The sequence below is a fragment of the Mauremys reevesii genome, linkage group 7 (genome assembly GCF_016161935.1).
Source record: "Mauremys reevesii isolate NIE-2019 linkage group 7, ASM1616193v1, whole genome shotgun sequence".
Taxonomy (NCBI): domain Eukaryota; kingdom Metazoa; phylum Chordata; order Testudines; family Geoemydidae; genus Mauremys; species Mauremys reevesii.
Window position 1 is genome coordinate 124765745 of NC_052629.1, and position 26775 is coordinate 124792519.

The following is a 26775-nucleotide window of genomic DNA, read 5'->3' on the forward strand; positions in this document are numbered from 1 at the left end:
TCCAGAACAATGTGTATTTGGACACAACACCAAGGCTGTAGGCTCGGGGCAGGGACAGGCGTCCCTGGGGCCAGTGGGGACCTCAGCCAGTTCAGAGCAAAACAGCCAAAAACCCACTTGTTACAACACAACTGAGGCGAGGCCTGGTCTGGCCTGCTGGGTGCCCCACTCCACCCTTGGGGGCCGGGGCTCAAGGCAGACAGGTTCCGAAGGGCTGACGGTGGCTGGGACCCGGCTCCCCAGCAAGGTTGGCATCAGTGGCTGGGAGGCAGGGCCCAGGCGCCAGCAGTGCGGCTGCACTAGCAGTGGAAAGGGCATTTAACCCCTTCTGTTCTGAAACAGCCAGCCCCTCCAGAGAGCAACTAAACCTGTGGGGAACCCCTCCCCCACTCTCTAAAACAGGGTTAACCCTTTAACTCCTAACAGCAGCTTCAGAACAGACTCTACGCTCCCCGTTTGGCACTCGTGTGGTGACCGCAGGGCTCAGATCTGGCTGAGAGGAGGCAGGTGGAGGGTAGCCAGGGCCCTGTGGATCACGTCTCTCACTCCTCTCATGAGCTGTAGCCGAGCAAACATCTGGCTGAACAGGTGATGCAGTGGCTCCTGGAAGAGAGGGGGCAGCAGCTGCAGCTTCCCTGCGCTCCAGGGGCAGGGCTCCCCGCAGCTCCGGCTCAGTGTAGGGAAGGCGTCCTGGAGTCCCTCCTCCTTTCCTCCCCATTGTCACAGCCCCCCTGCTGGATGGGGTGTCCTCCGCCACTGAGAGCTGGGCAGGGGAGTGTGCCCTAGCCAGCAAGCCAGGCTTTCCTAGCTGGGCACCCCGTTAGTGCACTGCCATCCCATTTGCTTCCCATGGAGGGGCACGCCCAGTTGGGCACTGAAGCCTGCAGGGCGGGCAGGAGAGCAGCCGCCGCGGCAGGGGCGGGAGGGAGAGCAGCTGCCGTGGCAGGGGCGGGAGGGAGAGCAGCTGCCGTGGCAGGGCGGGAGGGAGAGCAGCCGCCGCTGCTGCCGTGGCAGGGCGGGAGGGAGAGCAGCCGCCGCGGCAGGGCGGGAGGGAGAGCAGGCTGTTTCCCAGGAGGGTCCCCGCTTACCCCCAGGATGTGAACGCGGTTGTAGTAGGAGCTGAAGTCCATGCTCAGGTGGATCAGGAACTTGCACACCTGCCACGCAAAGCAGAGCTGCTAGAGACCCTCCTTCCCACAGGGGGTGGTCAGGGACTGTGTGCACGCTCCCTGCTAGGTGGCCGCACGGTGACACCCATCCCAGTCTGCCTGGTCGATCACCCCATCGCGGTCCTGGCCGTCTGCCCCTACGTCCAGCACTGCCTGGCTGGAGCCAGCAGCTCCACGCCTGTCTCCTCCCTGGGGCTAGGAACGGGGGGCTCCTGCTGACACGTGCTGGGTTCCCAGGAATGGGAAAGCAGCAGCCTGGGCCTCAGTCCCAGCGGAGAACCACAATTAGAAGCTGGCTTGCACGACTGCTTTATACAAACGCCCCAAGAGGAGCCCAGCAGAACAGGCGGCTTGCACCCTGCCTGTAACCGCAGTGGCCAGGGCCCCATAGGCACCCGTTCCTGCACAGCACCCTGGGCCTGGCCAGCTCAGCAGAGAGGCCAAGGCCTGAATGGGCCACAGAGCATGAGATCCGCTTGCTCTCAGCAAGGCAGCTTGTGCTGCTGCCTCCATTGGACCTGTGGCCAGCCTGCCTCTGCCTGGAATCATTCATTCGCCAGGCTGCTGAGGTTATCTCCTCTCGGACAGTCCCCCTGGGGCAATGCCCTGAGGCAGACACAAGAGACTAGCTCCCTGTTCTCCACCCTTGCCCCGTACTGCCCCGCCACACTGCTAGGCCTGTCAGCCTGGGACACCCATTCGCTCACCGCGGCCCTGTAATCAGTCCCTCCCTCCATGAAGGAACGTGTAAGGGCAGCATGCTCTCCTGCAGCCTCCCCTCCCGCCAGGCACAATGCTGTGTCCCCCCGCAAGGCAGCAAGGGGTGCAGCTGTTTGGAAGAGGGTTATTTAGCAGCAGCCAGGCTTAGTTCCCTGCAGGCTCTCACTCGCTTGTCCTCCCTGCACTCCTGTTTGCCAAACTAATGTGCAGCTTGTGTTAGATCAGACTGAACTCGACAGAGCTCAGCAGGCCTGGTTCTGACTGGGACCTCAAGGCACTGCAGCCATATAATGAATCTCTTCAAGAACAGTGGCTCTAGCACCAAAGCAGCCCTCTCTAGTGCTCCACAGACAACCTGCAAACCTCCAGGCTGGAGCAGCCCTCGCACCCGCCTGGGGCTCTGTCCCCAGTAAGCCAGCTTGCGCAGAGCCCTCATCGGAGGGGTAGCCTGCAGATCATCCCCACCCCCAGAGTCGCTGATCTCACCGCCTCCGTGCTGGCTGTGATTCGAATCCCTTTGCTGGAGAGGGGCAGTTGTGCTGCCTGGCTCAGGGTCTCTGGGAAGGGAAGAATGTAGTTGAACAGCAAAAGCCATTCGCCCTATGGAAGGAATAGAAATGTCAGTCACCTCCCAGCAGCCTCCGGAGCTCTCTCCCCTCACCCCATGCCCAGCTCGGGTAGCCCCGCGGGACTGGAAGGTGGAGAGGACGGGAAGCCAGGGCAGGGGAGGACAGAGCCATCAGGCCCAGTGGGAGCCAGTCTGAACTCTGGGCTGTCTGAGATTCCAGTGGCCCAATGGATCTGATCAACATAACATAAGAACATAAGAGAGGCCGTACCGGGTCAGACCAAAGGTCCATCTAGCCCAGTATCTGTCTACCGACAGTGGCCAATGCCAGGTGCCCCTGAGGGAGTGAACCTAACAGGCAATGATCAAGTGATCCTCCCAAATATAGGAGGAAATGGCTGGGGGCGGGCGGGGAGTGAGGATAAGCTTGACTGGCAGCCCCTCCAGCCATGGGTCTCTTGGTCCCGGCGAGGCCACTCACCTCTTCTCTGAGCAGAGAGAAGTTCAGTTCTGATGCTGGGGGGAAGGCCGGGTATGCACCTGGAATAGAAGTTCAGGGCCTGGTTACACAGATCCGGGGAAGATCTGCAATTGGCAGCAGCTCAGAGACGGGCGGGGGTTTGATGCCTGGAGGAATCTAGCATAAAAGATCCTTCCCAGCGAACGAAGCTGCCTCAGTCACATCATCCATGGCTTTTGGTGCTGTTTCCAGCCCACTGCAGGGGGAAGCCTCCCCAGCACCTTCCTGCCGTGATGCTGGGGCCGTTGGCCTGAACCCTGCTGGGCTTGGTGAGTGGGCTGGGCCTGCCTGGCCTGTTGGACCCCACCCCTTGGAGCCGTTTTGTCAGACTGCTTGTTGCAGGCCCATTCACAAAGGATTTTCTCTGCCTTCTGGCTCCATCAGACCAAGGACTATGACTCCATCCACCCTGAGTCCCTGGAGCCTCTCGTGGGCCCTGACGAGCAGTAAGGCCCAGCCTGGCCAGTTGCTGCCATCGCTCCCAGGGGTCGTTCCCTGAATTGGTTCGGGGCCCAAGCTGAGCGGAGCGTCCTGGCACTCACCTTGCTCCACAGCCTGCTGGTACGTTTTGAAGAGCGTAGCAAGCCGAGCGCAGTTGTACATCACAAAGGCTCCACTTTTCGTTCCCTTTGTGGAGATGCTGCTGTCCTCCAGGTCGAGGAAAATCTGAGGGGGGGGAAACCAGCTCCGTTCCTCTCTCACTTTTTCCTCAGTGGTCTGCCCAGCAATGGCTACTTCCTCCCTATTCCCGTGAGCCCCTGCACCACTTTCCCCTGGTGGGATCTGACCTGGCCTTCTCTTGGGGGAAGAAGAGTTGGGCTAGTAGCAGGTCACACCTAGGCCCCAGCCTGGAGACCATTAGGAAATGCTTCCTCCGAGCAGATTGGCCACAGCTTTCCCCTGACCATTCACACGTTCCAAGCCCCCATCCATGCTTTCGGGAGAGCGATGCACCGTCTTAACAGAGCTCCCTGCTAGCAAAGGATTCCCGATCATCAGCCTCCATTTGCCTTTGCTTCATTTCATCCCTTTGTTCGTAGTCACACCCTGACCAATTCCTTTCCCTCCCCACGTTAACCTCCTTCAAATGCCGGCTCCTTAGCCATTTGGGAGCCCAAGGGAGAGCTGTCTAGCTCTAACCTTTCCTCCTAAGCCTCTCCTGACCCATCCCTATTTTTGTTACTTGTCTCTGAGGTCCCTCTAATTTGTCCCCCTCCTCCTGGTGCTAAGAGCCACACCCAAAACTGCTGCTGCAGGTGACTGGCAGGAGACTTGCTGTTGCTGACTTGCTCTGGGTTTGCTGCTCAGAATGACTTGTTCCACTACAATATCGCGGTAGAAGCTCCTCTCTGATTTGCTGTGTTATCTCCTAGGTCTCTCAGGGTCACGGCTTCCCAGGTTCTTGTCTGTCTCAGAGTCCTTTCCCTGAAATGTACTGATTGCCTTTTCCCGGCTATCTGTCCTCCATGCATTCCTAGCCCTCTAGACCAGTGGTCCCCAACCTTTGAGCATCCACCAAAATGCCACCGAATTGCGGCGGCGGCGCCCCTGGATGCTGCTGCTTATCAGTGGCAAGCAGCGTCATCCAGAGGCGTCGCCGCCAAATTTTGGTGGCATTTCAGTGGCTGCTCGACCACAGGGCAGGACACGGGCGCATTTAGATGCCCCCACGGGTGCCATGGCGCCCGCAGGCACCGCGTTGGGGACCCCTGCTCTAGATGGTGGGATGCTGCTCACTACCTGTGGCCCCTCTAAGGCCAAGGGGCAGCATACACAGGGACTGCCTCTTAGTGACCAGGAAGGAAAAGCAACGTGGTTCCTTCTTGTGCTTACCTGACTCTGATGGGCTGTACTCAGCATTTCAAACCTGATGGCAGCTGATGTCAAGACGCTGATTATCTCAGTCCAAGAGTCATCTGCGCAGAAAATGTGGCAAAGAACATACAACTCGAAGTGCCTGGCTGAGCCCATCAGCCATGCCACCTGCTAAGCCTGCACATTCCCTAGTCAAATACCATGAGCAGGGCACTCGTGGTCCTAGCTGGGACAGGTCCACTTCTTGCCGGAAGAGGAGGGCACGTCAGGGTGGCAGCCCAGCCGCCACCTGGGGAACATGGGCTTTGTGAGCTTAGTGCAGGAGGCTGGGGTATGGCTGTGGGGGCCAGCGCCCCCTCTCTCCACATGCCATGCTGGCCCTGGCTGGGCATGCTCCCCATCGGCATACCTCAGCCCTGCCCAGGAGACTGCCCCGGGGGCAAGAGGGAGCTGGCTGGCTGTTGCTTGTGAAGCGATTGGTCTCTGCCGAGGCCCCAGCTAGTAGCCTGGTGATGGTGGTTTGGACGCCTCCTCTCCGGACGACCACCCTTCCCGGAGGCTCACCAAACACCCATGGTGGGAATGACTTTCAGTCCCTGCTGATCTGGGCTGGGAGAACCCTGCAAATCTGCTTGAAATCCATGGACTATGTCTGCGGCTCGGATGCGGGGGTGCTACTGAAGGGCTCTGAACTCTGGAAAAAGCAGGCCTGTGGCAGCGTGGTGTAGTGCTGCCAGGGAGAGAAGAGCCATGAGCGCTACTCCTCCAGCAGCTAATTCCAGAGACTTCACACGCACACACCATCCAATGTGCAGCAGGAGGAGCCACTGGTGCCACTAGCTCTGGTGAGCGGCTGCCTGCACTAATGCAACCTGCGGGCGAAGAGACTCCAGGGGCTGCCCGGTCTCCTTGGGCCAATGAAGGAGCAGCAGGAGGAAGCATCCCCTGGCCAAGCAAAGGCACGAAGCCTTACCCTGAACAAGGTCTCCATACTTCATGACCGAGGCTTCGTACATCTGGCACCTGCGGAGCCTGGGAGGAATAAATGCAGTGATGCAAGAGAGCCCAGGGCTATCATCCCCTTGCCAGCTCTCAGCTGCACTTGGCACCACCCTGGCCCATCTGAGTACCATGGCAACACCCACCCAACAGAGCTGGGGATCGGACAGTGTCCAAAAGAGCCACCCAGCAGAAAGGGGCACTCCTATTGGCTTGCTGTAGCAATGAATCCCCCCTTGGTCACATCTCTGCCCACTCCCATTGGCTGCCAGGGTTTTGGCTCCAGCTCTGCCAGCCCAGAGAGGCTGGGCTAAGAGACCAGGTCTCGTTTCTCTTGGGCGGCAGAGTGGCAACCCAGCAAGCTGGGACCGGCTGTGAAAACAGCCTGGGGCAGAGCTCCGTGCAGCAAGGACAGCATCAAACTGAAACCAGCTCCCTGAAAGGCCGTGTTCCTGACCACGCTGCCAGAGACTGGGCCCCTAGGCTACTGAACCGGTAATATGGACCCTGCTTCATGATGTGAGGGCAGCTGGGCCTTTGGCGCACCTCATCGAGCTGGGCCCCTCACAGGAAGCAGAAGAGAGGAGGTCTAAGCGGCTTTTCTCACCTTTCAATGGCCGAGGAAATCAGAAAGCCGTTGATTAGAATGCTAAGGATGCAGACCCCTCTTTCCTGCCTGGGTCCCTGCATCAGCCAGGGACCCGGGCAGGAATCTCTGGCCAGAGCAGAGCAAGAAATGGGGGCAGACAGCAGGCTGGATACGCAACTGTCCATGCCCAGACCCGCCCATCAGAGATGCTGCAGTGAGCTGTCAATCCAGCACCAACACCCCGGCCTAGTTCTATCAGGCCTGCCTGCTTCTGTCCTCACCTCCCCAGGACAGAGGTTGGAAGAAGGGCTTCCCCTCTCTTTCCATTTCCCACAGCATTACCCAGTGACCACTAGCCCTCCACTGTGCAGGTGGTGCGGAGTCAAGGCCTGCTCCTCCGCCCTGCAGGGCTATGCAGATCAGGGTTAATGGCTTGAAGCGGAGACTGGAAGTCATGGCACCGAGGTTCTCTTCCCAGTGCTCCCTATGGAACTTGAATTAAGCCTCCTCCCTGGCTGTGCTACCCACCTCTACAGGGCTGCGAGCCACTCAGAGGAGTTGTGCTGAAGAAGCACTGCGAGGGTTACAGAATATTCTACAGCGCTGGCAGGTTGGGCAGCACTTTTACAGAAGGAAAAAACACCCTGATTACCAGCCACCTCAGCAGAACGCAGTGAAACGCGCTCGGTTGAGCGGCTGCAGCAGAGTCCTTGCTCAGTGCCAACTTACTGGAAGTACTGGGGTGCCCCCACAGGAGAAGGGGAGTTAGCGACCTTCACTGGCCCACAGACGAGGTGTTTCTGAGAGAGAGGAGGAGAGAGTGAATCCTGGGACAAAGGGGGGGCAAACAGCTCCCTGGCCTTTTGCACTTCACCAAGGGCTTTCCCCTTCCAGCAGCATTGGGATGCAGGAAATACTGGGTGTGCCAGACAGGACCAGCCGTTCAGCTGTGCTTAGCTGTGCCCCGGGGGATGGGCACCCACACCAACCCGAGCCCCGACTCTGAATGGATGCTCCCAGGCCGCTGTGAGGTCACAGCTTATTCAGTCAAAAGAAACCAGGCGTGCTGTGAGTGATTCCAGTTTCGTCTACCCCCTTCCTCCGATGCCCTATCACCTTAGCATCAAGGTCTTCGGAGGCAGGGACACTGCCTTTCTCATCTGTAGGGCTTGGCCAGAAGGGCAGGAGGAGGCTACAGAGGAGGAAAAGGAAGGTTTTCAAGGAGATAAGGTCCCCTTTCACCATGAGTTCTTCCTGGGGGAAATCGGAGGGAGCCATGCTCAGACACCCCAACCCAGACAACTTCACACAGCAGCAGGAAACACTTTCTCATCATTGTCCTCTGCTGGGTGCTGCCATGGGAGGCAGCCATGGGGGAGCCAGAGACGTGTCTCACCTGCAAGGCTGTGTGAGCTCCCAGGTCCAACATCCTCCAGAGCAAATCCACCTGCTGCTGCTGAAACTCGCCCTCACAGCTCACCACATGCACCACCCTGCAGCAGCCTCCCGGCCCAGTGCCCTACAGCAAAGCAGCAGCCTGGTTAGATGTGCTCCCACCAAGCCCAGGAAGGAGCAGGGCAGGCACTCTGGGTTCCCTGTTTACCAGAGCAGCAGGGTTACTCACCGCACAGCGCAGGGCCATTTGTCGCAGCTCGGCCAGGACCCGCAGTTTCTCCTCAGTCACTGCCAAGGAGGAGAAGAGGACTCAGAAAGGGAGGTACAAGCTCTTTGCACCCTGTCTCCACCCCAACCGTTGTTGCCTCACTCAGTGTCCTTTGGGACCATGACTTGCGACAGGCTGGTGCACCAGAACCAGGAAGGAGCAAAGGGAGTGGAAAAGGGGGATTTGAGACCAAACACCCCTTGTTTTCTGTATGAAAATAGAGCCACCTGCAGCCTTGTGCCCACCCAATCAGACAGCAAACGTTAAATGTGTGACACTTACCAAGACAGACATCTAGGTTGGGGTCATAGCCCTCCAAGCTCTGCTGCGCCAGGAAGTTTTTCAAATGCACTTTAAATATTACATTGTCAGCCAGCCTCGTCTGCCCTGGCTCCAGTCCTGGGACTGTAGCATAAGGGCACTGGCTGAGGACTTCCTTCAAGGCCAAAACATCCTCAGGAATGAATGTCGTTTCCAACTCTGAGGGCCACTCAACTCTCAGCTGTTGCAGGAACTTCTGGATTCCTTCGTCAGGCACAGCAGGAACCAGGTGGACATTCAGCCTAGAATCAAATACAAATACCATTCACCATGCAGAACTGGTATCGAACACAAGCTCCTTGCGCTCTCTCACATCGAGCATGAGCCTGTAAAGCATCCAAGGAAGAGCATTTAAAGAGCTGGAGAATTCAATCCACTGACCCCTGTATTCTGAGCACTTCAGCCAAGTGGTCAGTTACTAGAATGGCTCTCAGATTGCTCAGGCTAAGCATGTCCAGGCTTCTCCGGCTCCGGAGGGGTGTGCAGTTGAGGATGATACTCTGCCCACTTGCGGACTGGGAAGGCTTTGTGAACTCAGCAATAGAATTCAGGACCTGCTGGAAGGCAGCAGGTCTCTGTAACTGAACAGTCAGCCCCAGGGGGGTCTGCTGGCAGCTCTGGAGAGGTGGTACTCCAGGGCATTTTAGAGAAATCACATCCTCTATGATGTCTTTGGGAACCTGCAAGAAGACAAGACAGACCCGTAAAAAGCTCCTCTAGTAGACACCTTCTTTAACACCAGTGTGCCACCTTGCAAATTCCTCCCTCTTACTGACAGAAACTAGCTGGAATCTCACCAGTCTCGGTTAGATTCATAAACTTTCAGGCTGTTATTGCAGCCCATGGTAGTAGGCGCTGCTGTCCCTTCGGTGCCAGTTGTGAGCCTAGGACCCCAGTGTGGTGCAAGGGGTACTGCTGGGGGAATTCTGCACCATTGTGCAATGTAGAATTTTGCAGAAATTAACATTGTGCGTGCAGAATTTCCTTCCCCCCGCAGAAATGGGCTGCTAGCTGCTGCTGGAGTCCCTAAGATCAGCTTGCACATAGAAGACACTGCTGGAGGGAAGGAGAGGGAGCTTGGGAGTTCCTGGCAGCTGCAGTTCCCAGCCTGCCCTGGGGGAATGCAGGAAACTCTGCAAGCCTGGGACTGAGCATCGGGCTGTTTCTCCTTCTGGATCTGGGGGGCAGGGGGATGGGTGTCTGGGCAAGGGGGAGCCCTGCAGCTGGACGCTGGGGGGCTGAGGGTATCTGGGCTGGGGGGTCCCCCTTGGAGTTGGGCTCTGGGAAGGAGGGGGTTCAGGTGTATTGGTGGGGGGAGGGGCCTGCAGGTGTCTCCTCCCCCTTCCCCCGACTGGGCTCTAGGGTAGGAAGGGGGCAGAGAAACTGGAACTGGGTTGTCATAGATTCATAGACTCTAGGACTGGAAAGGACCTCGAGAAGTCATCGAGTCCAGGCCCCTGCCCTCATGGCAGGACCAAATACTGTCTAGACCATCCCTGATAGACATTTATCTAACTTACTCTTAAATATCTCCAGAGATGGAGATTCCACAACCTCTCTAGGCAATTTATTCCAGTGTTTAACCAGTTAGGAACTTTTTCCTAATGTCCAACCTAAATCTCCCTTGCTGCAGTTTAAGCCCATTGCTTCTTGTTCTATCATTAGAGACTAAGGTGAACAAGTTTTCTCTCTCGTCCTTATGATACCCTTTTAGATTCCTGAAAACTGCTATCATGTCCCCTCTCAGTCTTCTCTTTTCCAAACTAAACAAACCCAATTCTTTCAGCCTTCCTTCGTAGGTCATATTCTCAAGACCTTTAATCATTCTTGTTGCTCTTCTCTGGACCCTCTCCAATTTCTCCACATCTTTCTTGAAATGCGGTGCCCAGAACTGGACACAATACTCCAGCTGAGGCCTGGCCAGCACAGAGTAGAGCGGAAGAATGACTTCTCGTGTCTTGCTCACAACACACCTGTTAATGCATCCCAGAATCACGTTTGCTTTTTTTGCAACAGCATCACACTGTTGACTCATATTTAGCTTGTGGTCCACTATAACCCCTAGATCCCTTTCTGCCATACTCCTTCCTAGACAGTCTCTTCCCATTCTGTATGGGTGACACTGATTGTTCCTTCCTAAGTGGAGCACTTTGCATTTGTCTTTATTAAACTTCAGCTGGTTTACCTCAGACCATTTCTCCAATTTGTCCAGATCATTTTGAATTATGACCCTGTCCTCCAAAGCAGTTGCAATCCCTCCCAGTTTGGTATCATCTGCAAACTTAATGAGCGTACTTTCTATGCCAACATCTAAGTCGTTGATGAAGATATTGAACAGAGCCAGTCCCAAAACAGATCCCTGCAGATCCCCATAGAGGTTTCTTTAACTCTCTACTGCCGGGAGGGATTTTTGTGGGTGCCTGTATTGTTACAGACATACGTGCTGACAGGTATTTTGAAATAAATTACCAAAATAACTCAAACTGGTGTGAATATGTAGTGTTATTTTGACAAATAAAATTTGCAGAATTATGCAATGTTTTAAAATATTGTGCACAGAATTTAATATTTTAGCACACATTTTTCAATGTTTTGTCACAGAATGCCCCCAGGAGTAATGGGGGGGCCATGCTATTAGAGGTGATTTTGAGAAGTGAAAGAGGTGCTAGTTACTAAAAGTTCTTGAGATACATTTTGCAAGATTCAGGCTGCAAGATTCCTAAGGTTTTATTTACCTCTCCTGCAGAGCATCGTGCAGGCCTCTGTAACACATGCAAAATAGGTATGTAGGGTTGCTACTTGAGGGAAAACGGTTGCTGTGTCCCAGTGCGGAGCTGGCCCTTGTGTTGTAATTCCCGTAATTTACACAGAGGGCCTGTAATCTGCACACTCCAAAGCTGGCCCTAGACAATGTGTTCTCCTCAGCGTAACCCCTGCCGTGAGACCCAGTGGCCCTCCAGGAATCCCTGCACCTGCCTGTTTGCCTCAAACTCAGGGCTGAGCCCCTGGTGCCTGATGTGTGCTGCCCCACCCCTCCCCCAACGTGGCACAGAGTCACCATTCACCAGCACTAGGCTCCTCCCCTTGGCTGTAGGCCCCTCCCTCTCCCATCCCCTGCTTGGCCTTAGGCTCCTCCCCTTGCCGACAGGCTCCTCCCCCCTTCGCTCGCCCCGCCTACCTGCCCCCCCGCGAACAGAGGCCGCAGCGCGGCCTGGGGGGCGAGGAAGTCGCGGCTCCGCAGGTTCCGGGCGCTGCTCTCCTTGAACCAGACGGAGGCGGGGGGGCCGGGTTCCTTCTTCAGCGCCGCGTTCAGGGCCCCCAGGGTCTCCGACACCCCGAACCGGCCCCCGCCCGTCTCCATGGGGACCGAGGCAGCTGCCGAAACCGGAACCCCCCGCTAGGGATTCGGGGGCAATGGACGATGGGCAACTTCCTGTTTGCTAACCGGAAGTGGCGTCACAGATTCGAACAGCCCTCTTGGGTGTGGAGGCAGGTGACGGCGGCCATTTTAGGTGTGGCCGGAAGTTTCCGCGGACGTCATCCTGGGTGTCACCGGAAGAGTGGAGTTGCCATCTTGCCCGCAGCGTGGAGGGCGAGTGGCGGCGGCCATGTTAGGTGTGGAGATGGCGGGACGGGCGCTCCCGGGCGGCTAATAGCAGCGAGGGCCCCGGCCCTGCCCCCTCCCGGCTCGGCTCGCTCCTCCCGCCCTTCATACGCCCGGGCCCCGCCCCCTCTTCCTGGCGCCCGCCCTGCCCCCCCCACCCCCCAGCGCTGGCCTGGTGCCCCTCCCACCCCACCCTCCATCCCCCAAATCCTCCCCGCCCCTCAGCGCTGCCTAGTGCCCCCACCCCAATCCTCCCTCCCCAGCGCTGCCTAGTGCCCCCACCCCCAATCCTCTCCCCCAGCGCGGGCCTGGGGCCCCTCCCACCCCTCCACCGCCTCCCCCCTCCGTCAGCGCTGCCGAGTGCCCCCACCCCACCCCCAAGCCTCTCCCCCTCAGCGCTGCCTAGTGCCCCCCAAATCCTCTATCCCCCAGCGCTGCCTAGTCCCCACACCCCCCAGCCTCTCCCCTCAGCGCTGCCTAGTGCCCCCAAATCCTCTATCCCCAGCGCTGCCTAGTCCCCACACCCCCAAGCCTCCCTCCCCCCAGCGCTGCCGAGTGCCCCCCACTCCTCTCGCCCCCCGCCGCAGGCTGGGAAAGTCACCTCCACCTGGGCGCCGGCGCCAGGCAGGGCTGGGGCTGCTCTGTGCTCCTGAGCTTCAGCTGTCCTGCTCCCTAGCGCTGTTCTGGGAGGCGAGATCCCTGCTCTGCTCTGGCTCCGCAGGGCCAGTGAGTGTGCCTAGGGGGCACAGCGTGGGGGAGTGCTGGGCAGTGCGGGAGGTGTGTGTGTTTTGGAGTTCTAGGCGGGGGGGGGGGGGGCTGTGTGGGTCACTGTAGTTGTGGTGGGGAAGGACACCGGGCAGTGGTGGGTGGGGAAGATCTAAAGGTAATAATTGGAGATATACCAATCTCCTGGAACTGGAAGGGACCTTGAAAGGTCATTGAGTCCAGCCCCCTGCCTTCACTAGCAGGATCAATTTTTGCCCCAGATCCCTAAGTGGCCCCTCAAGGACTGAACTCACAAGCCTGGGTTTAGCAGGCCAATGCTCAAACCACTGAGCTACCCCTCCCCGCTCTGTGTGCTTGAGGTGCTAGGGAGTGGGGGGGTTCTGTGTGGAGTGCTGGGAAGTTGTGGGGCCGTGGGTGGGGGAGCGCTGGGCAGGGATGGTGGCGTGTAGGGCGCTGTGCATTTGTGGTGAGGAGGTCTGTGCGGGGTGGCACTGGGCATAGAGAGTCGGGGGGTGTTGGGCAGCGGGGCTGTGTGGTGCGGCACAGGCCCGCCCCCGAGGGGAAGGGGCATGCTGGCAGCACAGGGTCGGGCAGGCCAGTGTCTGCCAGTTTGTAAACCAGTGCCCTCGCACTGGGCTGGGTGGAGGGGGTCAGCCCCACCATGCCATACCCCATTGCCCATGGCTGCCCCCTAGCTCCGGGGACCAACCCCCCTGCACCATGCTCCATAGGGGCCTACAAATAAGTTTGGCACTGGGCCCCCAAAAGGCCAGTCCGGCCCTGCACACAATGTGAATGCAGGCAGCTTCCACCCAAGGGCTCAGAAGCCAGGGGGAGGATTAAAAACCCCATTTGTTAAAACCACATGATTTTCAAAACCATCTCATGAGGTGTTGAAATCTGCTCCTGCTGTTTGAACCTTTGGGGATGGGGAGGTGCAAAGATGCCAGCTCCTTCGCAGTAGGGGCTGTTGCTGCCTGAGATTATGGAGCCCAGTCCCACAAGGGTCGGGACTCCTTTCATAGCCCCACTGTCCTCTCCACTGAGGGGACAAACACAACTCTTGGAATTAGCACCAGCCAGGCAATGTGTCTCTCTGAGCTGCTGACGTATGAAGACATGAAGGCCAGGCTCTTACTAAGAGGGGCTGTGCGGCTCCCTTCAGATATTTCTGTGTCATGAATTTTGGGGTCCCCTCCCCTCCCTGGCGGAGCTGTCATGTAACTGAGCTCACCTTGCTGAATGTGGCAGACACGGTCATGTACAGAACTCAGTCCTTCAGGGTTAGGTCTGGGATTTCATTTTCGCTGTTGACAGAATTGACTATAAATCATTGGGTTCTGAGGTGCAGCGGCCACACTTGAAGTGTACCCTGTGACTAGCCTGTCTGATTTGTCCATTCATTGTCATCAGTGCTTAAAAGCAGCACATGTAGGTTTTATTAAAGGAACGCGCCAGGACACCGAAGACCAGCTGAAATGTTTCCATCACAGATTTCTTAGACTCTAGTACAGACAGTTATTTGTTTGGATCTTGACGTGTTTGCAATTCAGCGAATTAAACAGTTTGAAACTGACCAGAAACAAAAGTGAAAGGGGCTAATCAGCTTCCTTGTCCAAGCTGAGAGGAATGCAATCGGCAAGTGCAGCACAGTGGCCAGGAAATTGCCTTTTTTCTGGGTTAATTCATTATTTATGCAGCAAAGAGTCCTGTGGCACCTTATAGACTAACAGACGTACTGGAGCATGAGTTTTTGGGGGTGAATCCCCACTTCGTCGCATGCATGATGAAGTGTATTCACCCCCGAAAGCTCATGCTCCAGTACGTCTGTTAGTCTATAAGGTGCCACAGGACTCTTTGCTGCTTTTACAGATCCAGACTAACACGGCTCCCCTCTGATACTTTATTATTTATGGCACCCAAAAGGATGCTGAGCATTTTTACAGACCAAATAACTGCCCTGAAGTCACTGGGAGTTAGGGACATTTGGCACCTTGCAGGAGCAGGCTCTCATAGGTTAATGGCAATATGCTGGGGGGTGCAATCTGTAACTTGACAGTGTCTCTTTAACTACTTGGGGAAGGTGGGTGCTTGAATGTGACTGAACAGAGGCTGAAGTTGCTGATCTGGGGAACCTGCTAGTATCTGCTCTGGGGACAGAGGCAGCTGTTGTGATCCTGACAACGCTGAGCGTGGGCTTCCGCAGCCTGGGCCAAGCAAACCCATTCTGGATTTTACTGAAACTCCATTAGGTCTATTTCTTTCTCAGCCATAAAGGAGTTTGTCTGCAAAGGGAAACCTGCTCCAGCTCCCTCCACACACTCACAAGCCTGTTTCCTTCTATGAGCTCACTAATATTCTACATTGGCCGGTTCCCATGGGTGGGTGGGAAGTGCTGTGCGGAGCAGGAGAGCCAGCACATCTCGTCAATCAGGCACGACAGGAAAGGAGATAGCGACAGCAGTCAGAGTGTGCTGTCAGACTCTCCAGTAGATCTACACAGCTAAGTTCCTCCTGGCATCATTGCAAGCGCTTGTTTATAGCATCATAGGCCTGAAGGCCTTCGAGCATTGTGAGCAGCTAGTCTGACGTCCCACATACACGGGCCGTGTTGTTTCACCAAAAGACTTGCAGCTGTCTCTCTGCAGCCTTAGAGCGCTGCGACCTTTGCTCTCAAGTGCGATCAGTATGGCCAAGGTAACGACGCAGCAGGCTGCTGTGTCTGCTGCTCTTGGCTTTCCCTGTCTACTACTCTGACTCTGTGCTAGGCGTTGGCACAGTGCTGCTGCCCACTTCCTACTCAGCAGAACTCATTCAGTCTTGGGGTGGAACTTGGGCAGCCCAAACTTCAGGCCGGTTCAAGCCCACAACTGAAGGCCGTGGGCAATGGCTGAATTTGCTCAACAGGTGGCTTCCAAAAAAACTGGAACTATTCTCCTCGTCCCGTCTCTTCCCGTTGGGCTAGCAGCCTGTGGGCAGAGCAGCCCCCGGGGCGGGCAGAGGGAGCAGTATCTAGGAACTTTGTCCATTGCTTCCCGGGGAGAATCTTTAGCTGATGGGACAAAGAAAGGTAGATATTGCCCTGGCCTAAAGGAAATAAAACCGTAACAATTGTTAACATACTTAGCACCTTGGCAGCAGTTGAAACTCTAGATCTCAAAGTGCTTCACCAAGCTGGGTCACTGTTATTCGGCCCTGTGCTGTTCGTTGTGCAGTAGTTTGGGGGTTTTGCGAACTGCAGAAAACGGGCAGTACCCAGCTGAGATGAGCTGGGCATTTAGGAAGGGGGCATGTCACGACCCAGTCCGGAACTGACCACAGCTGCTGTGCTTTGTCCGACTCTTCCCTACAGCAGACTGACTGCGGTGCGGTACCCGAGTGTCTAGCGGCCCTCCAGCAGCAGGCTCTAGGGCAGGCCAAGGGGATTTGAAGCCTGTCAGCTTAGCCGCCTTTGTCAAATTTTCCCTGCATCCTGGGCTCTCCTGCCACCATGGCACTGGTGGTTGGCGTCGATATAGGTGCCCGAAGTGCCATTGAGCTCGCTCTCCCTTAGTGACATGTAGCTGATGCACAAACGGAGCATTTCCCAGCAGAAACGTGGGGAGATTCACTGGGCCACAGAACATACGAAGGGCCCTGCTGGGTCAGAACAAAGGTCCATCTAGCACAGTATCCTGTCCGCCACCCAGTGCTTCCAGTGAGCCCTCCCCTCTTGGCCAGTCCCAGCATCTGGCAATCAGAGGCTTAGGCACATCCAGAGTGTGGGGTTGCATCTTTGCTCATAGCCATTGCTGGACCTATCTACCCTGAACTTCTCTAATTCGTTTTTGAACCCAGTTTTACTTTGGCCTTCACAGCATCCCTGGCAATGAGTTCCACAGGGTGACTGTGTGTTGTGTGAAGAAGTTTGTTGTGTGTTGTGTTTAGTTTAAACCTGCTGCCTGTCATTTCATCAGTGACCCCTGGATCTTCTGTTATGTGAAGGGGTAGATAACTCTTCCCTAGTCACTTTCTCCAAACCGTTCCTGATCTTCTAAACTTCTATTATATCCCCCAGCTGCAGCTGCAGACTGTGTGCGGAGGCCTGGGGCTCTGCCCTGCTTTCCCAGTCCCGGTGAGAGCTGGCAGTCTGGCTCCCTTTGGTACGTTGGCCAGTCCCCTTCGGGGCTCCATGTTTGCTCTGGAGATACTGTTGTTAGGTGTGTAGAGCTCTTGGTGGGCGGAAGGATGAGCTCCCTGGCCCAAAGGGCGTATAAGCTAACGCTAGGCCACACCCACAAGCCATGGAGGGGGAAGGGCACCTTGGGGCCCAGCTTCCCATGGGCAATCTGAGGGAGAGCTGAGCATATTGGGTTTGTTAGAAACGAGACGTGAATGAAGTGGCGTTCACTGGAGGGCTGGCACCAAGAGGCCTCTAGCCAGCTCTGGGCGTTGGGCCACGCTGGATCCCCCTGTAGCCGCAGACAGGTTAGCGATGGGAGAGACCTCTCTGTCCCCTCCATTTCCTCCTCCCTTGGGTGACATGCAGCAAAGGTGCAGTCTTCTCTGCACCACCACTCACAGCCAAGAGGTGATCTGAGAATTCCTGCTCACGCCAGACCAACTACTGACTGTCTGCAGTGACAGGAAGAGACCCGTGCGCCTCAGGGTGTTCCCCTGCTCCTGCATAGCTCGGCTGGGATCTCCAGCCTGCGGGGCCAGCCGTGTCCAGCCTGAGAAGAGAAGAGAGGCAGGAGAGCGATCGTGGGGCTGGGTCTACACGTTTTCCACCATTGCAGCGCCACAGCTGGCGACAGCGCTTATGCGCTAGTAGAGATGAGGCGCTGCACTAACCACTGCCTGCTCTGAGCAGGGTTAAACATCTCAGTGGGGAAACCGCCAGCACGACACCTGCACTGGGGCTTCCATCGTTGCTTCCTCTGGGCGCATGCACTGGTGGGTGTGCAGTTCTGAGAGCTCAGTGCAGTGGCAGCCAAGTCCACTAGCAAAAGGCCTAGACTCAGGCTGCTTCCCTGCCCTGGGGAGTCTGCAGGAGCAGCTGGCCCCTGGTGCAGCAGGGAGACCAGGCAGGGCTTGCCTCAGGAGGCCAACGCCAAGCGGCCCGGTAGCAGGGAGGAACCACTCTAGTCCCAGCAGGCAGCCGCGGTTCAGGGAACTCGGCAGGGCAGGCAAAGGAGACACAGTATTATTGGGCGTTGGGGGCACATGGCGCAGCAGGAGTCTTAGAGAAGTTGGGGTGTGGTGATCACAACACCCTGAGGGTCTCCCCCAATACGCAGATCTCCTCACCGTCCCATGACACAGGCTGTGGGGAGGGCGTGTGGGCTGTCATGGGCTGGAACCAACTCAGAACCAGACTGAGCACTTCCTGCTGAAACAGCAAAGCAAGGGGGGCACTAGGAAAACAGGCCAACACAGCCTGGCTCCAGCCCCTTCTGTGGGATGGGTAGTGAAGGCTGCCAGCCCCGGGGAGGCAGGGAGGGATGTATCATCTCCGTAGGACACGCAGGAAAATGAAGGGCCAGACAGAGTAGTGGCAGAGCTGGAATAGAGCCCTTGTCCCCTGCTCTGACTGCTAGCCCACACCTAGGAGTCCTGACGCCCAGCCCTCCTCTGCCCGCTAGGTAATAGTGGCAGGGGAAATGATGAGCCACGTATCAAGTCATTTTGCACGTTGTATTGAGACCTTTTCCAGAGGCAGGCACACGTGGACTGAAGGCCACAGACCAGGAGAGAGTTGGGGGAGAGCGGTCTGCCTGCAGTCACACAGCTACATGCAGGCAGGGTGGGATCCTTGGGATCGCATGCTGGGCCAATGGGGCTCAGTCTTCCTCCAGGAGGTGCCGAAAGAGCTTTGGACGGACACGATATTCCCGATGGCTCTCTGGCTGCTCGCTCAGCGGGAGTGATCGTGTCATTCCAAAGCAATTTCTCTCCAGCAGCTAGAGTCTGTCATGTTCCAGCTGAAATCACCCACATGGCTGCTTCTCCATGGAAGTACCACGCTGCCCCCAGGTGTCCTGACAGTGACGCCAGTGTCACCCTGGTTCCTATGTCCGGAGCTTTGAGAGCCTCCTGCTAGGGGAAGAGGAATTGGCGCTGGGTGTAGCCCTCCTGCCCAAGGCTGATGCTGTTTCTCAGGGGCGAGGCACTGTGGGCTTGCTCACCTGCACAGAGGCACTGCCACAGACCGTGCGGTCACCCACTAGCAGGCAAGGCCAGTCCATTCTCCAGTAGCTAATGGGAAGGGCCTTATAGACACGACCCTGGGCTTTTCCCATCCACATCCCCCCGTGGCTCTGCCCAGGAGTTCTCTCTCGCCCAGTGCTGGGCTGGCCGGATGCCTCCTTTTCTGAGCACTACCTGGTGCAAAGCCCAGCCTGTGGCGCAGAGCTGGGGACGAGGCCTCCTCCCCCAGCCTGAGTTACACTCACAGCAGCAGGAAGCACGTGCATGTGTCTTGTGACTTCAGCCTCCTGCTGGGGTCCTCTCTGGCCTGCTGCAGGTGGCCACATCCACATTGTGGCCGGCAGCTGGTGACTGCCGCTTCTGCAGAGACTCTTCTGGTGGTTTCTCCCCAGGAAGCGCGCAGCTATCTTTAGCTAGCAGGAGCACGAGACTGCAGGAGACTCAGTGCAGGCAGTGAGGAACCGGGGCCAGCTCCTCCCTGCTCCAACCAGACCTCGCTCATGTCAAAGAGGAGCCCGGCCGGGTGGGGAGACGTACTGTGCCTTGCCCCCAACACATGCAAGCCCAGATGTGATCTGGGACCTGCCTTTGAACTGCAGCCAGGTTCAGTTTGCCCCACCCAGAAGTGCTGCTGCAGGAGGTCCCAAAACCACATGTCCTTTGAGGTGGGGCTTTCAAGTACACTGGAGAGGCACCTAGGGTGACCAGATGGCCCGATTTTATAGGGACAGTCCCAATTTGGGGGGCTTTTTTGTATATAGGCTCCTTTTACCCTCCACCCCCATCCTGATTTTTCAGACTTGCTGTCCGGTCACCCTAGAGGAACACAGTGCCTGGGTGGGCGTGCACCCTGCGTGGAGTCCTCTGCAGGTCCCAGCTCAGGGCGGGGAACTGGCCACTTTACCCAGCAAAGTGCTGAGTGCCAGTCTGTCTGGCCGGCCCTCCTCCCCAGGCGTGGGGGCTCTTGGCTTTGTTTGAAGGTCCATGGAAGACCCGGCTGCAGCCAAGCACGGGTTGCAGTAACCGTTGGGTGGGACTGGAGGTTTCTCTTTCGCTTGCTCAGGCCCTGCCTTCGCTTCCTGTTTCTCCTGCCTGCAGAGTTTCTGCTTCCCCAGATCAAGGCAGCAGCCACAGTGACAGCACTTGCTGGGCTCATTCATGGGCGTGGTACCCAGAGCCCCAGGGGCCCCACAGCAAGCAGGAGCCCGGGCATGTTAAAGAGCAGAGCTTAAAACTCCTGACGCCCACCACCCGGGGTATCCCAGCCTCCCTCGTTCTGCTGCTGTGCAGGAATCCCAGCCCCTGCTAGCCCAGGCCGGCCCGCAGCCCCTGCTAGCCCAGACCGGCCCTGCCGCCTCCTAGCCCGGCCCGCAGCCCCCTGCTATCCCAGACCGGCCCTGCCCCGCAGCCCCTGCTATCCCAGGCCGGCCCTGCCCCGTTTCCTAGCCCTGCCCCGCAGCCCCTGCTATCCCAGGCCGGCCCTGCCCCGCAGCCCCTGCTAGCCCAGACCGGCCCGGCCCGCAGCCCCCGGCTAGCCCAGACCGGCCCTGCCGCCTCCTAGCCCGGCCCGCAGCCCTGCTATCCCAGACCGGCCCTGCCCCGCAGCCCCTGCTAGCCCAGCCCGGCCCTGCCGCCCCCGCGCCGGGCCCGCAGCCCTGCTAGCCCAGACCGGCCCTGCCCCGCAGCCCCTGCTATCCCAGACCGGCCCTGCTGCCTCCTAGCCCGGCCCGCAGCCCCTGCTATCCCAGACCGGCCCTGCCCCGCAGCCCCTGCCATCCCAGACCGGCCCTGCCGCCTCCTAGCCCGGCCCGCAGCCCCTGCTATCCCAGACCGGCCCTGCCGCCTCCTAGCCCGGCCCGCAGCCCCTGCTATCCCAGACCGGCCCTGCCGCCTCCTAGCCCTGCCCCGCAGCCCCTGCTATCCCAGACCGACCCTGCCGCCTCCTAGCCCGGCCCGCAGCCCCTGCTATCCCAGGCCAGCCCTGCCGCCTCCTAGCCCGGCCCGCAGCCCCTGCTAGCCCAGACCGGCCCTGCCCCGCAGCCCCTGCTATCCCAGACCGGCCCTGCCGCCTCCTAGCCCGGCCCGCAGCCCCTGCTATCCCAGACCGGCCCTGCCCCGTTTCCTAGCCCGGCCCGCAGCCCCTGCTATCCCAGCCCGCCCCAGCCCCGCAGCCCCTGCTATCCCAGACCGGCCCTGCCGCCTCCTAGCCCGGCCCGCAGCCCCTGCTATCCCAGACCGGCCCTGCCCCGCAGCCCCTGCTATCCCAGACCGGCCCTGCCCCGCAGCCCCTGCTATCCCAGACCGGCCCTGCCACCTCCTAGCCCGGCCCGCAGCCCCTGCTATCCCAGACCAGCCCTGCCCCGTCTCCTAGCCCTGCCCCGCAGCCCCTGCTATCCCAGACCGGCCCTGCCGCCTCCTAGCCCGGCCCGCAGCCCCTGCTATCCCAGACCAGCCCTGCCCCGTCTCCTAGCCCTGCCCCGCAGCCCCTGCTAGCCCAGACCGGCCCTGCCCCGCAGCCCCTGCTATCCCAGACCGGCCCTGCCCCGCAGCCCCTGCTATCCCAGCCCGGCCACGCCACCTCCTAGCCCGGCCCGCAGCCCCTGCTATCCCAGACCAGCCCTGCCCGCCTCCTAGCCCTGCCCCGCAGCCCCTGCTATCCCAGACCGGCCCTGCCGCCTCCTAGCCCGGCCCGCAGCCCCTGCTATCCCAGACCGGCCCTGCCCCGTCTCCTAGCCCTGCCCCGCAGCCCCTGCTATCCCAGCCCTCCCACTCCTGAGCCGTTGGCCGCAGGTGTCTTTGCAGAGCTTTTTGTTGCAAGATGGAACTAACCAAACTCCCCTCGATCCAAGCGGTTCCTGCGTAGAGCTAGTGGCCTCACTCCCCAGCTTGGTGCGTCCCGGTGCTCTCACCCTAGCTCAGGACAGGAACTTGTGTGGTCTGTGTTCCTGTCACTGCTACGCCGCCACCCCACCCATCTCTTGGCCTGTTGTGTAAAGCAGCCAAAGAGCTGGCTGTGTAACTACCTGAGCCCGGCCTGGCTCCTCTGGGATACCCAGAGACCAGCAAACCATCCAAGGGCCCTTTGCGCCGAGAAAGTCCTGCGGAGGCTGTTAAGGGCAGGAGTTACTTCCCGTCCATTAGAGCAAACCATTCTCCCAAAGGAAGAGACCCAGGAAGCCCTGGTGCCTACCTGTAGCATGACCAGATGTCCCGATTTTATAGGGACAGTCCCGATATGTGGGGCTTTTTCTTATATAGGTACCTATTAGCCCCCACCTCCTGATTTTTCACACTTGCTATCTGGGTACCCTACCTACCTGTCAGTAATGGTCCTTGGAGCAGTGTCTCGGGGGCTGGCAGAGCGCTTGAAAATGCATATGATGCTATGAGCCCTTGGTGTGCGGGATGTGCTGACAGATGCCCGGGCAGGAGAGCAGGTAACGAAATCCAACCGCAGCTGGGATGCTCAGAGGAAGACAGCTGCTTTTGGGATTCCGTTGCCCGCTGTCGCGCCATCGAGTGGGCAGGTGGGTATCCGGTGCCACAATCCCCAGGAACCAGGCCCAGCAGGAAAGTCCAGCTTCAGATTCCTGGGGTGGGTGTAGAGAGACGGACTAACACCCCATCAAGTAGCAAGGCTACAACAACACTGCAAACAGTCAAACCGTCAGCCTGAGACTCCCTAGTGGGATACACCCAGGAGAGGACGATCACTTACCACAGCTGCCAACAGCGGGACCCACATGAGGGAGAGGTGGGAACGTCCTGAACTCACCCAGCAGCCTCGTCCCAGGGTCCATGAGCGTGCAGCAGATCACTGTAGGAAGAGGAACCCCTCCAGAATCAAGCCCTCAGGAGCATGGTTAGTTAATGCTGCAGACCCAGCACCGTCATGCAGACTAGCCAGAGAAGCAGAGAAGCCTCTGACCCCAGCAGAGGGGCCAAGGAATGGAGCCGTCCCACTCGCTGCTGGAGCTCAGACTTCGTAAGCTAAGCTGCTCTACACAGGGTCAGAGAGATCCGGGCGCTACAGGACGTGTGGATGTCAAGTGGTGCTCTTCCCTCGGGGGCATTAGTGACCCCAGTGTGTGACCATGGTGCTCTGCCCATGGAGGTGGCCTCTCTCCAGTACGACCTGCCCAAGGGCCTGGCCACGCAGGGTTATTAAAGATCGTTGGGCATGTGGCCTGGCCAAAGTACCATTTGGGTAATGACGTTCTGCTAACGTCCTTATGCCCTGGCCGTTCTTCTTCACTCCCTCCTCCAAAGCTGGTGCTGGGCGCTGTTAGAGAGCTCCTGTGCTCCACCCCAGAGGGGGCTGCAGTCTGATGGTGGGTGAGTGATCTCTGTGAGCACATGCATGGTTTGTAAGGGGCTGGCGTAGGGAAGGAGCTGTAGAGATACAGTTATAATGGGGGGAGAGGGAGCTTGCAGCAGTTCCACTCCCTGCAGGAGGCTCTACAAGGAACAGGGCAGAAGCTCTGGCTGTGGGGCAGAGCCCAGGCAGTGCAGTGCTGGAAGATGGTTCTGGGGAGGGAGTCAGTGTGGTGGTGGTAAGAAGAGGCTGGTAGCGGCACTGCCGGCCTGGCTCTGCTCCCAGCAGGAGGGGCTCTGAACAGGGTGGCTAAAGCTGCAAAGCCAGACTGCGGCGAACAAAGACCTCACCTGGGCCAGCCCTTTCCTAGGGAAGGAGCATCTGGCATTGTAGGAGAGGCTTCTTTAATGCCTGGAAACCTGAGACAGACCCCCGCCCCCCTGTCCTTTCATCCTGGCTTAGGCACCTGGGGCTCCTGCTGCCAGCGAGGGAGGGGGCCCAGAGGTGTTCAGCACCTCAGAGGCCAGCTGGGCTCACGCAGGGAGGGGAGAAGCAGGCAGGGCTGCCGGTTTGAGGTGGGGAGCAGGAGTCAGGGTTTGGTTGCCGATTGCTGAGCTGGGAGCAGCACCAGCGCTGGTAGAAGGAGGGGACATCCCAGGGAGGGTCTGTGAGGCAGATTAGAGGGACGGTGGGGGCGTGATAATCCCGGAGGAATTCCCGACCTGGCCTCTCTTCTCTTCTGCGCCTCTGAACGTTTCACAGACCATCGCTAGCAAGGTGTGACCAGCCCTGACAACCACGAGCTGCTCCGGCCTTCCACTCGGTAAGGGGCTCCAGCAGCTGTGCCCTCATTCGGGGCTCTAGGGGTCACCTGCTGCGCATGGGGTGGCTGGATCAGAGCAGATGGGAGGAGGAGCAGGAAGTGAAGTTGCTCCCCCTCCCCCACGTGCCCAGGGTAATTCCAGGGCAGGCTCTGAAAACTGGCAGAAAGTCAGCGGTGAGCAGTGCCCGGGCTCCTCAGCAGGGAGTCACAGCCACAAGCTGGCACACGGTAGGGCTTGGCTCTGGGAACGATGGAGCTTGGAGTCAGCTCTGCCCTGGACCGTCTGCCACCCCAAAGGCTCAGGCTCTGCCTCTGGGTTGTGGGAGGCATGTGTTGGCGCTGAAAGGGGCTGTGGCACGGCAGGTGCCTGGGGCCGAGCTGCTCTAGATGGAAGGGCCGAGTCCCCTGGGTGTAGTGACTGAGGTGTGGTTCCAATGGGCAATGCTTTGGGGTTGAGAACTGCCTGGGATTTACACTAGCAGCAGCCCTGCCCTGAGCGCCTGTGGAGCCAGCTCCAGCAGGGCCCCTCCCACAGGCCTTGGGATGCAGGGGAGGCCAGTGGGTTCTGCCCGGGGAGGCTGGCGGCCATGCTAATCATGGGTTGTTACTTGGCTGGAGATGAGAGCACGGCGGAAATCCCTAGGGAGAGACACCCCAAGGTTCTCTCTGCCAGCACCACTGCCATCGCGCCCCTGCTTCTCAGCTCTCTCCAGGCCCCCTGGCGCTGCCCTCCCCCCTGCCCCCCTCGCAGGCCCTGGCACAGGGCAGGCTCTAGTGCACATGTCAGCAAGCTCAGTGGGGAGGGGCAGACAGGCACCGAGGAGCCGCAGTGGCCCAGTCCTGCTTCTCGTCCTTGCCTGTCCCAGGACTCCCTCAGCCCTGCCAGGAGAGGGCACCACTCCCAGTCCTGCTCAGGTGGCAGAGAAGCTGCCTCGTTAGTGGAACTTGTCTGCAACCTCCCTCCCCTGACAAGCCTGCGCTGCCTGGCCCCTCCAGTGTGGGGAGGGCCTGCCTGGCTAGGTGAAGCGGGGCAGCCTGTTTCCTTGGTCTGCGTTATGCCCTGGCCCACTGCTGCAGCACCTCCAGCCTGGGCCGCCCGGCCCAGCCCAGCGCAGCCAGGCTGAAAAGCACAGAGGGTCAAATTGCAAATACAGCAGTCACTGGATCCTGCCAGGATCCTTCTCTGTACCCCTCCACGCCACCCCCACCCCCGCAGCAGGAACACCGGGCCAGGGGTGGTGGGACATGGGGCGGCAGCTAAACACACATACACCACTCCCTAGCTAATCCCCCAATGGCATCAGTCCGGCTGCAGGCTCTTCGGAGCAGGGGCTCTGCTGCCTATTGGCAACTCTGGCTTGCAGAATAAATAAGACATCATCACTGTAACCTGGGGGGGCCCATCTCTGCCTGCGACAGGGCCAGGCAACCTTGCCCCCTCCACGGTGCATGCTCTGTACCTGGCCTCTGCAGGCTGGGCCCTTCCCCACTGTGGGGCTGAGAGCTCTTGGCAGGCAGAGCAACTGCAAGGAGGAAATGCTTGTGGGGAGCTGGGGAGCTGGGAAACAGGAACTGGAGAGTTGGTGGTGTGTGGGGCAGAGGGGAATTCAGACCAGCAACAGTATCTTTGCCACTCTTTTCATGTTAGCTAGCAACAGCTCGCAGTGACAGAGCAAAGCACCCGGCTCAGCAGCATGCACCAGCTCACAGCACGGGCTGCAAGGGTGCTCGCTGTGTGGGCGGGATGGGGGCAGATCCTGGCCACTCTGGTCCCAGCCTCTCCCAATGGGGGGCACTGTGGGAAGCGGGGCAGGAGCGCTGGCTGTGAGAGTATCTCCCAGCTACTCCAGCCCCAGCCTCTCTCAGCAGGGGATGCTGAGGGGAGGCAGGGCAGGAGTGCCGGCCGTGGGGGGAGCTCCTGGATACTCTAGCCTCACCCTCTCCTAATGGGGGTCACTGTGGGGAGTGGGGCAGGAGCTTGTGCTGTGGGGGGAGCTGCTGGCTACTCTGGTTCCAAACTGTCCCAGCAGCGCATGCCTGACAAAGACAAGTGCCCATGTTTCCCCTGTAATGAAAGAGGTGCCGGGGCTCAAGCCATTTTTTTACTTTCATAACTGATGTGGCAAATCCAGAGGTGCCTGAGGCTCTGAACCGCCAGGCCCGGAGAGGCCCGAGGCTCTGAACTGGCACAAATTAAGCCCTGCAAGTGCCTGTGTTGGTAAAGTGTTCAGCAGGTCCCTCCCTCCCTCTCTCCGTGCCATGGGTCAGAAGTGGGGCTAGGCTGGGGGGAATTCCAGCCCAAGGGAGGAGTGACTCCCCCAGCCCCGCGTATCCCTTCACAAGAAGGTTTTAGAGGGGTTCCCGTGTCCGGGGCTGGATTTACCCGTGTGGGCCAGGAGCCAGGGCTGCAGGCTGCAGGGTGGGGTGCCGGGGTGGGATGGTGGATCACAGAGACACTGCCATAGGAGAGTGGCCTTAGTAAACAGTTGGGGAACCGGTGTGTTCCCGCCCAGGGCTCTAGTCCGGCGGGGAGAGAAGAGATGTGCTCAGCACAGCCAGCGCCCACCGCTTGGCCGTTCCACCTCTGGCGCAGGCCTGGGCTCACCTGGGGGTCGCAGCTGGGGGAGGTGCCCTCTCCCACGGGGGTGAGAGGCTGGGGGAGGGAGGGGCAGTGGAGAGGAGAAGGGGGTGACCCAACACCCTCCCATCCCCTTGCCCAAGGGCGCTGGGTCCCAACCTGGGCACAGGTGGGTG

The 26775-nt window shown here is 58.9% G+C and overlaps 2 protein-coding genes and 1 long non-coding RNA gene across 5 annotated transcripts in view; 1 reads left to right on the plus strand and 2 right to left on the minus strand.

The window, feature by feature from the left end:
- Positions 1-11872, minus strand: DALRD3 (DALR anticodon binding domain containing 3). Of its 2 annotated transcripts, XM_039546848.1 has the most exons (13): positions 11543-11872; positions 8746-9044; positions 8326-8606; positions 8005-8063; positions 7777-7899; positions 7110-7180; positions 5766-5824; positions 4811-4893; positions 3520-3643; positions 2939-2997; positions 2376-2489; positions 1089-1157; positions 1-603 (listed from the first exon to the last, which is right to left on the minus strand). In XM_039546848.1, exons 1-13 carry the CDS (start codon positions 11723-11725, stop codon positions 484-486), a joined length of 1644 nt encoding a protein of 547 aa, XP_039402782.1. In that variant the 5' UTR covers positions 11726-11872; the 3' UTR covers positions 1-483. The 2 variants fall into 2 exon arrangements, with proteins under 2 accessions (XP_039402782.1, XP_039402783.1); XM_039546849.1 differs by lacking the exon at positions 7777-7899.
- NDUFAF3 (NADH:ubiquinone oxidoreductase complex assembly factor 3) overlaps positions 11840-26775 on the plus strand; it is a 22473-nt gene continuing 7537 nt past the window's right edge. The window contains exon 1 of one of the 2 annotated variants that reach the window (XM_039546857.1): positions 11840-11979. The gene's annotated coding sequence lies outside the window, so the exon portion shown is untranslated. Of the gene's footprint in view, positions 11980-24000; positions 24022-26775 lie in introns of those variants that run through there. The other variant, XM_039546856.1, reaches the window with a different exon arrangement.
- The window catches only part of LOC120409209, a 12708-nt gene continuing 479 nt past the window's right edge, over positions 14547-26775 (minus strand). Inside the window, exons 2-3 of the long non-coding RNA XR_005601197.1 lie at positions 22602-22700; positions 14547-15781 (exon numbers count right to left, since the gene is read on the minus strand). This is a non-coding gene — a long non-coding RNA (uncharacterized LOC120409209). The remainder of the gene's footprint in view (positions 15782-22601; positions 22701-26775) is intronic.

What these genes read in the sequence shown, in the direction of transcription:
- DALRD3 (XM_039546848.1), bottom strand. Translation starts at nt 11,725, where the DNA reads ATGGAGACGGGCGGGGGCCGGTTCGGGGTGTCGGAGACCCTGGGGGCC. An exon ending in GAGCTCACACAGCCTTGCAG is followed by an intron (nt 7,181 to 7,776) that starts GTGAGACACGTC and finishes CCTCTCTCTCAG; the next exon opens with AAACACCTCGTCTGTGGGCC. An exon ending in TCTCTCTGCTCAGAGAAGAG is followed by an intron (nt 2,490 to 2,938) that starts GTGAGTGGCCTC and finishes TTCCTTCCATAG; the next exon opens with GGCGAATGGCTTTTGCTGTT.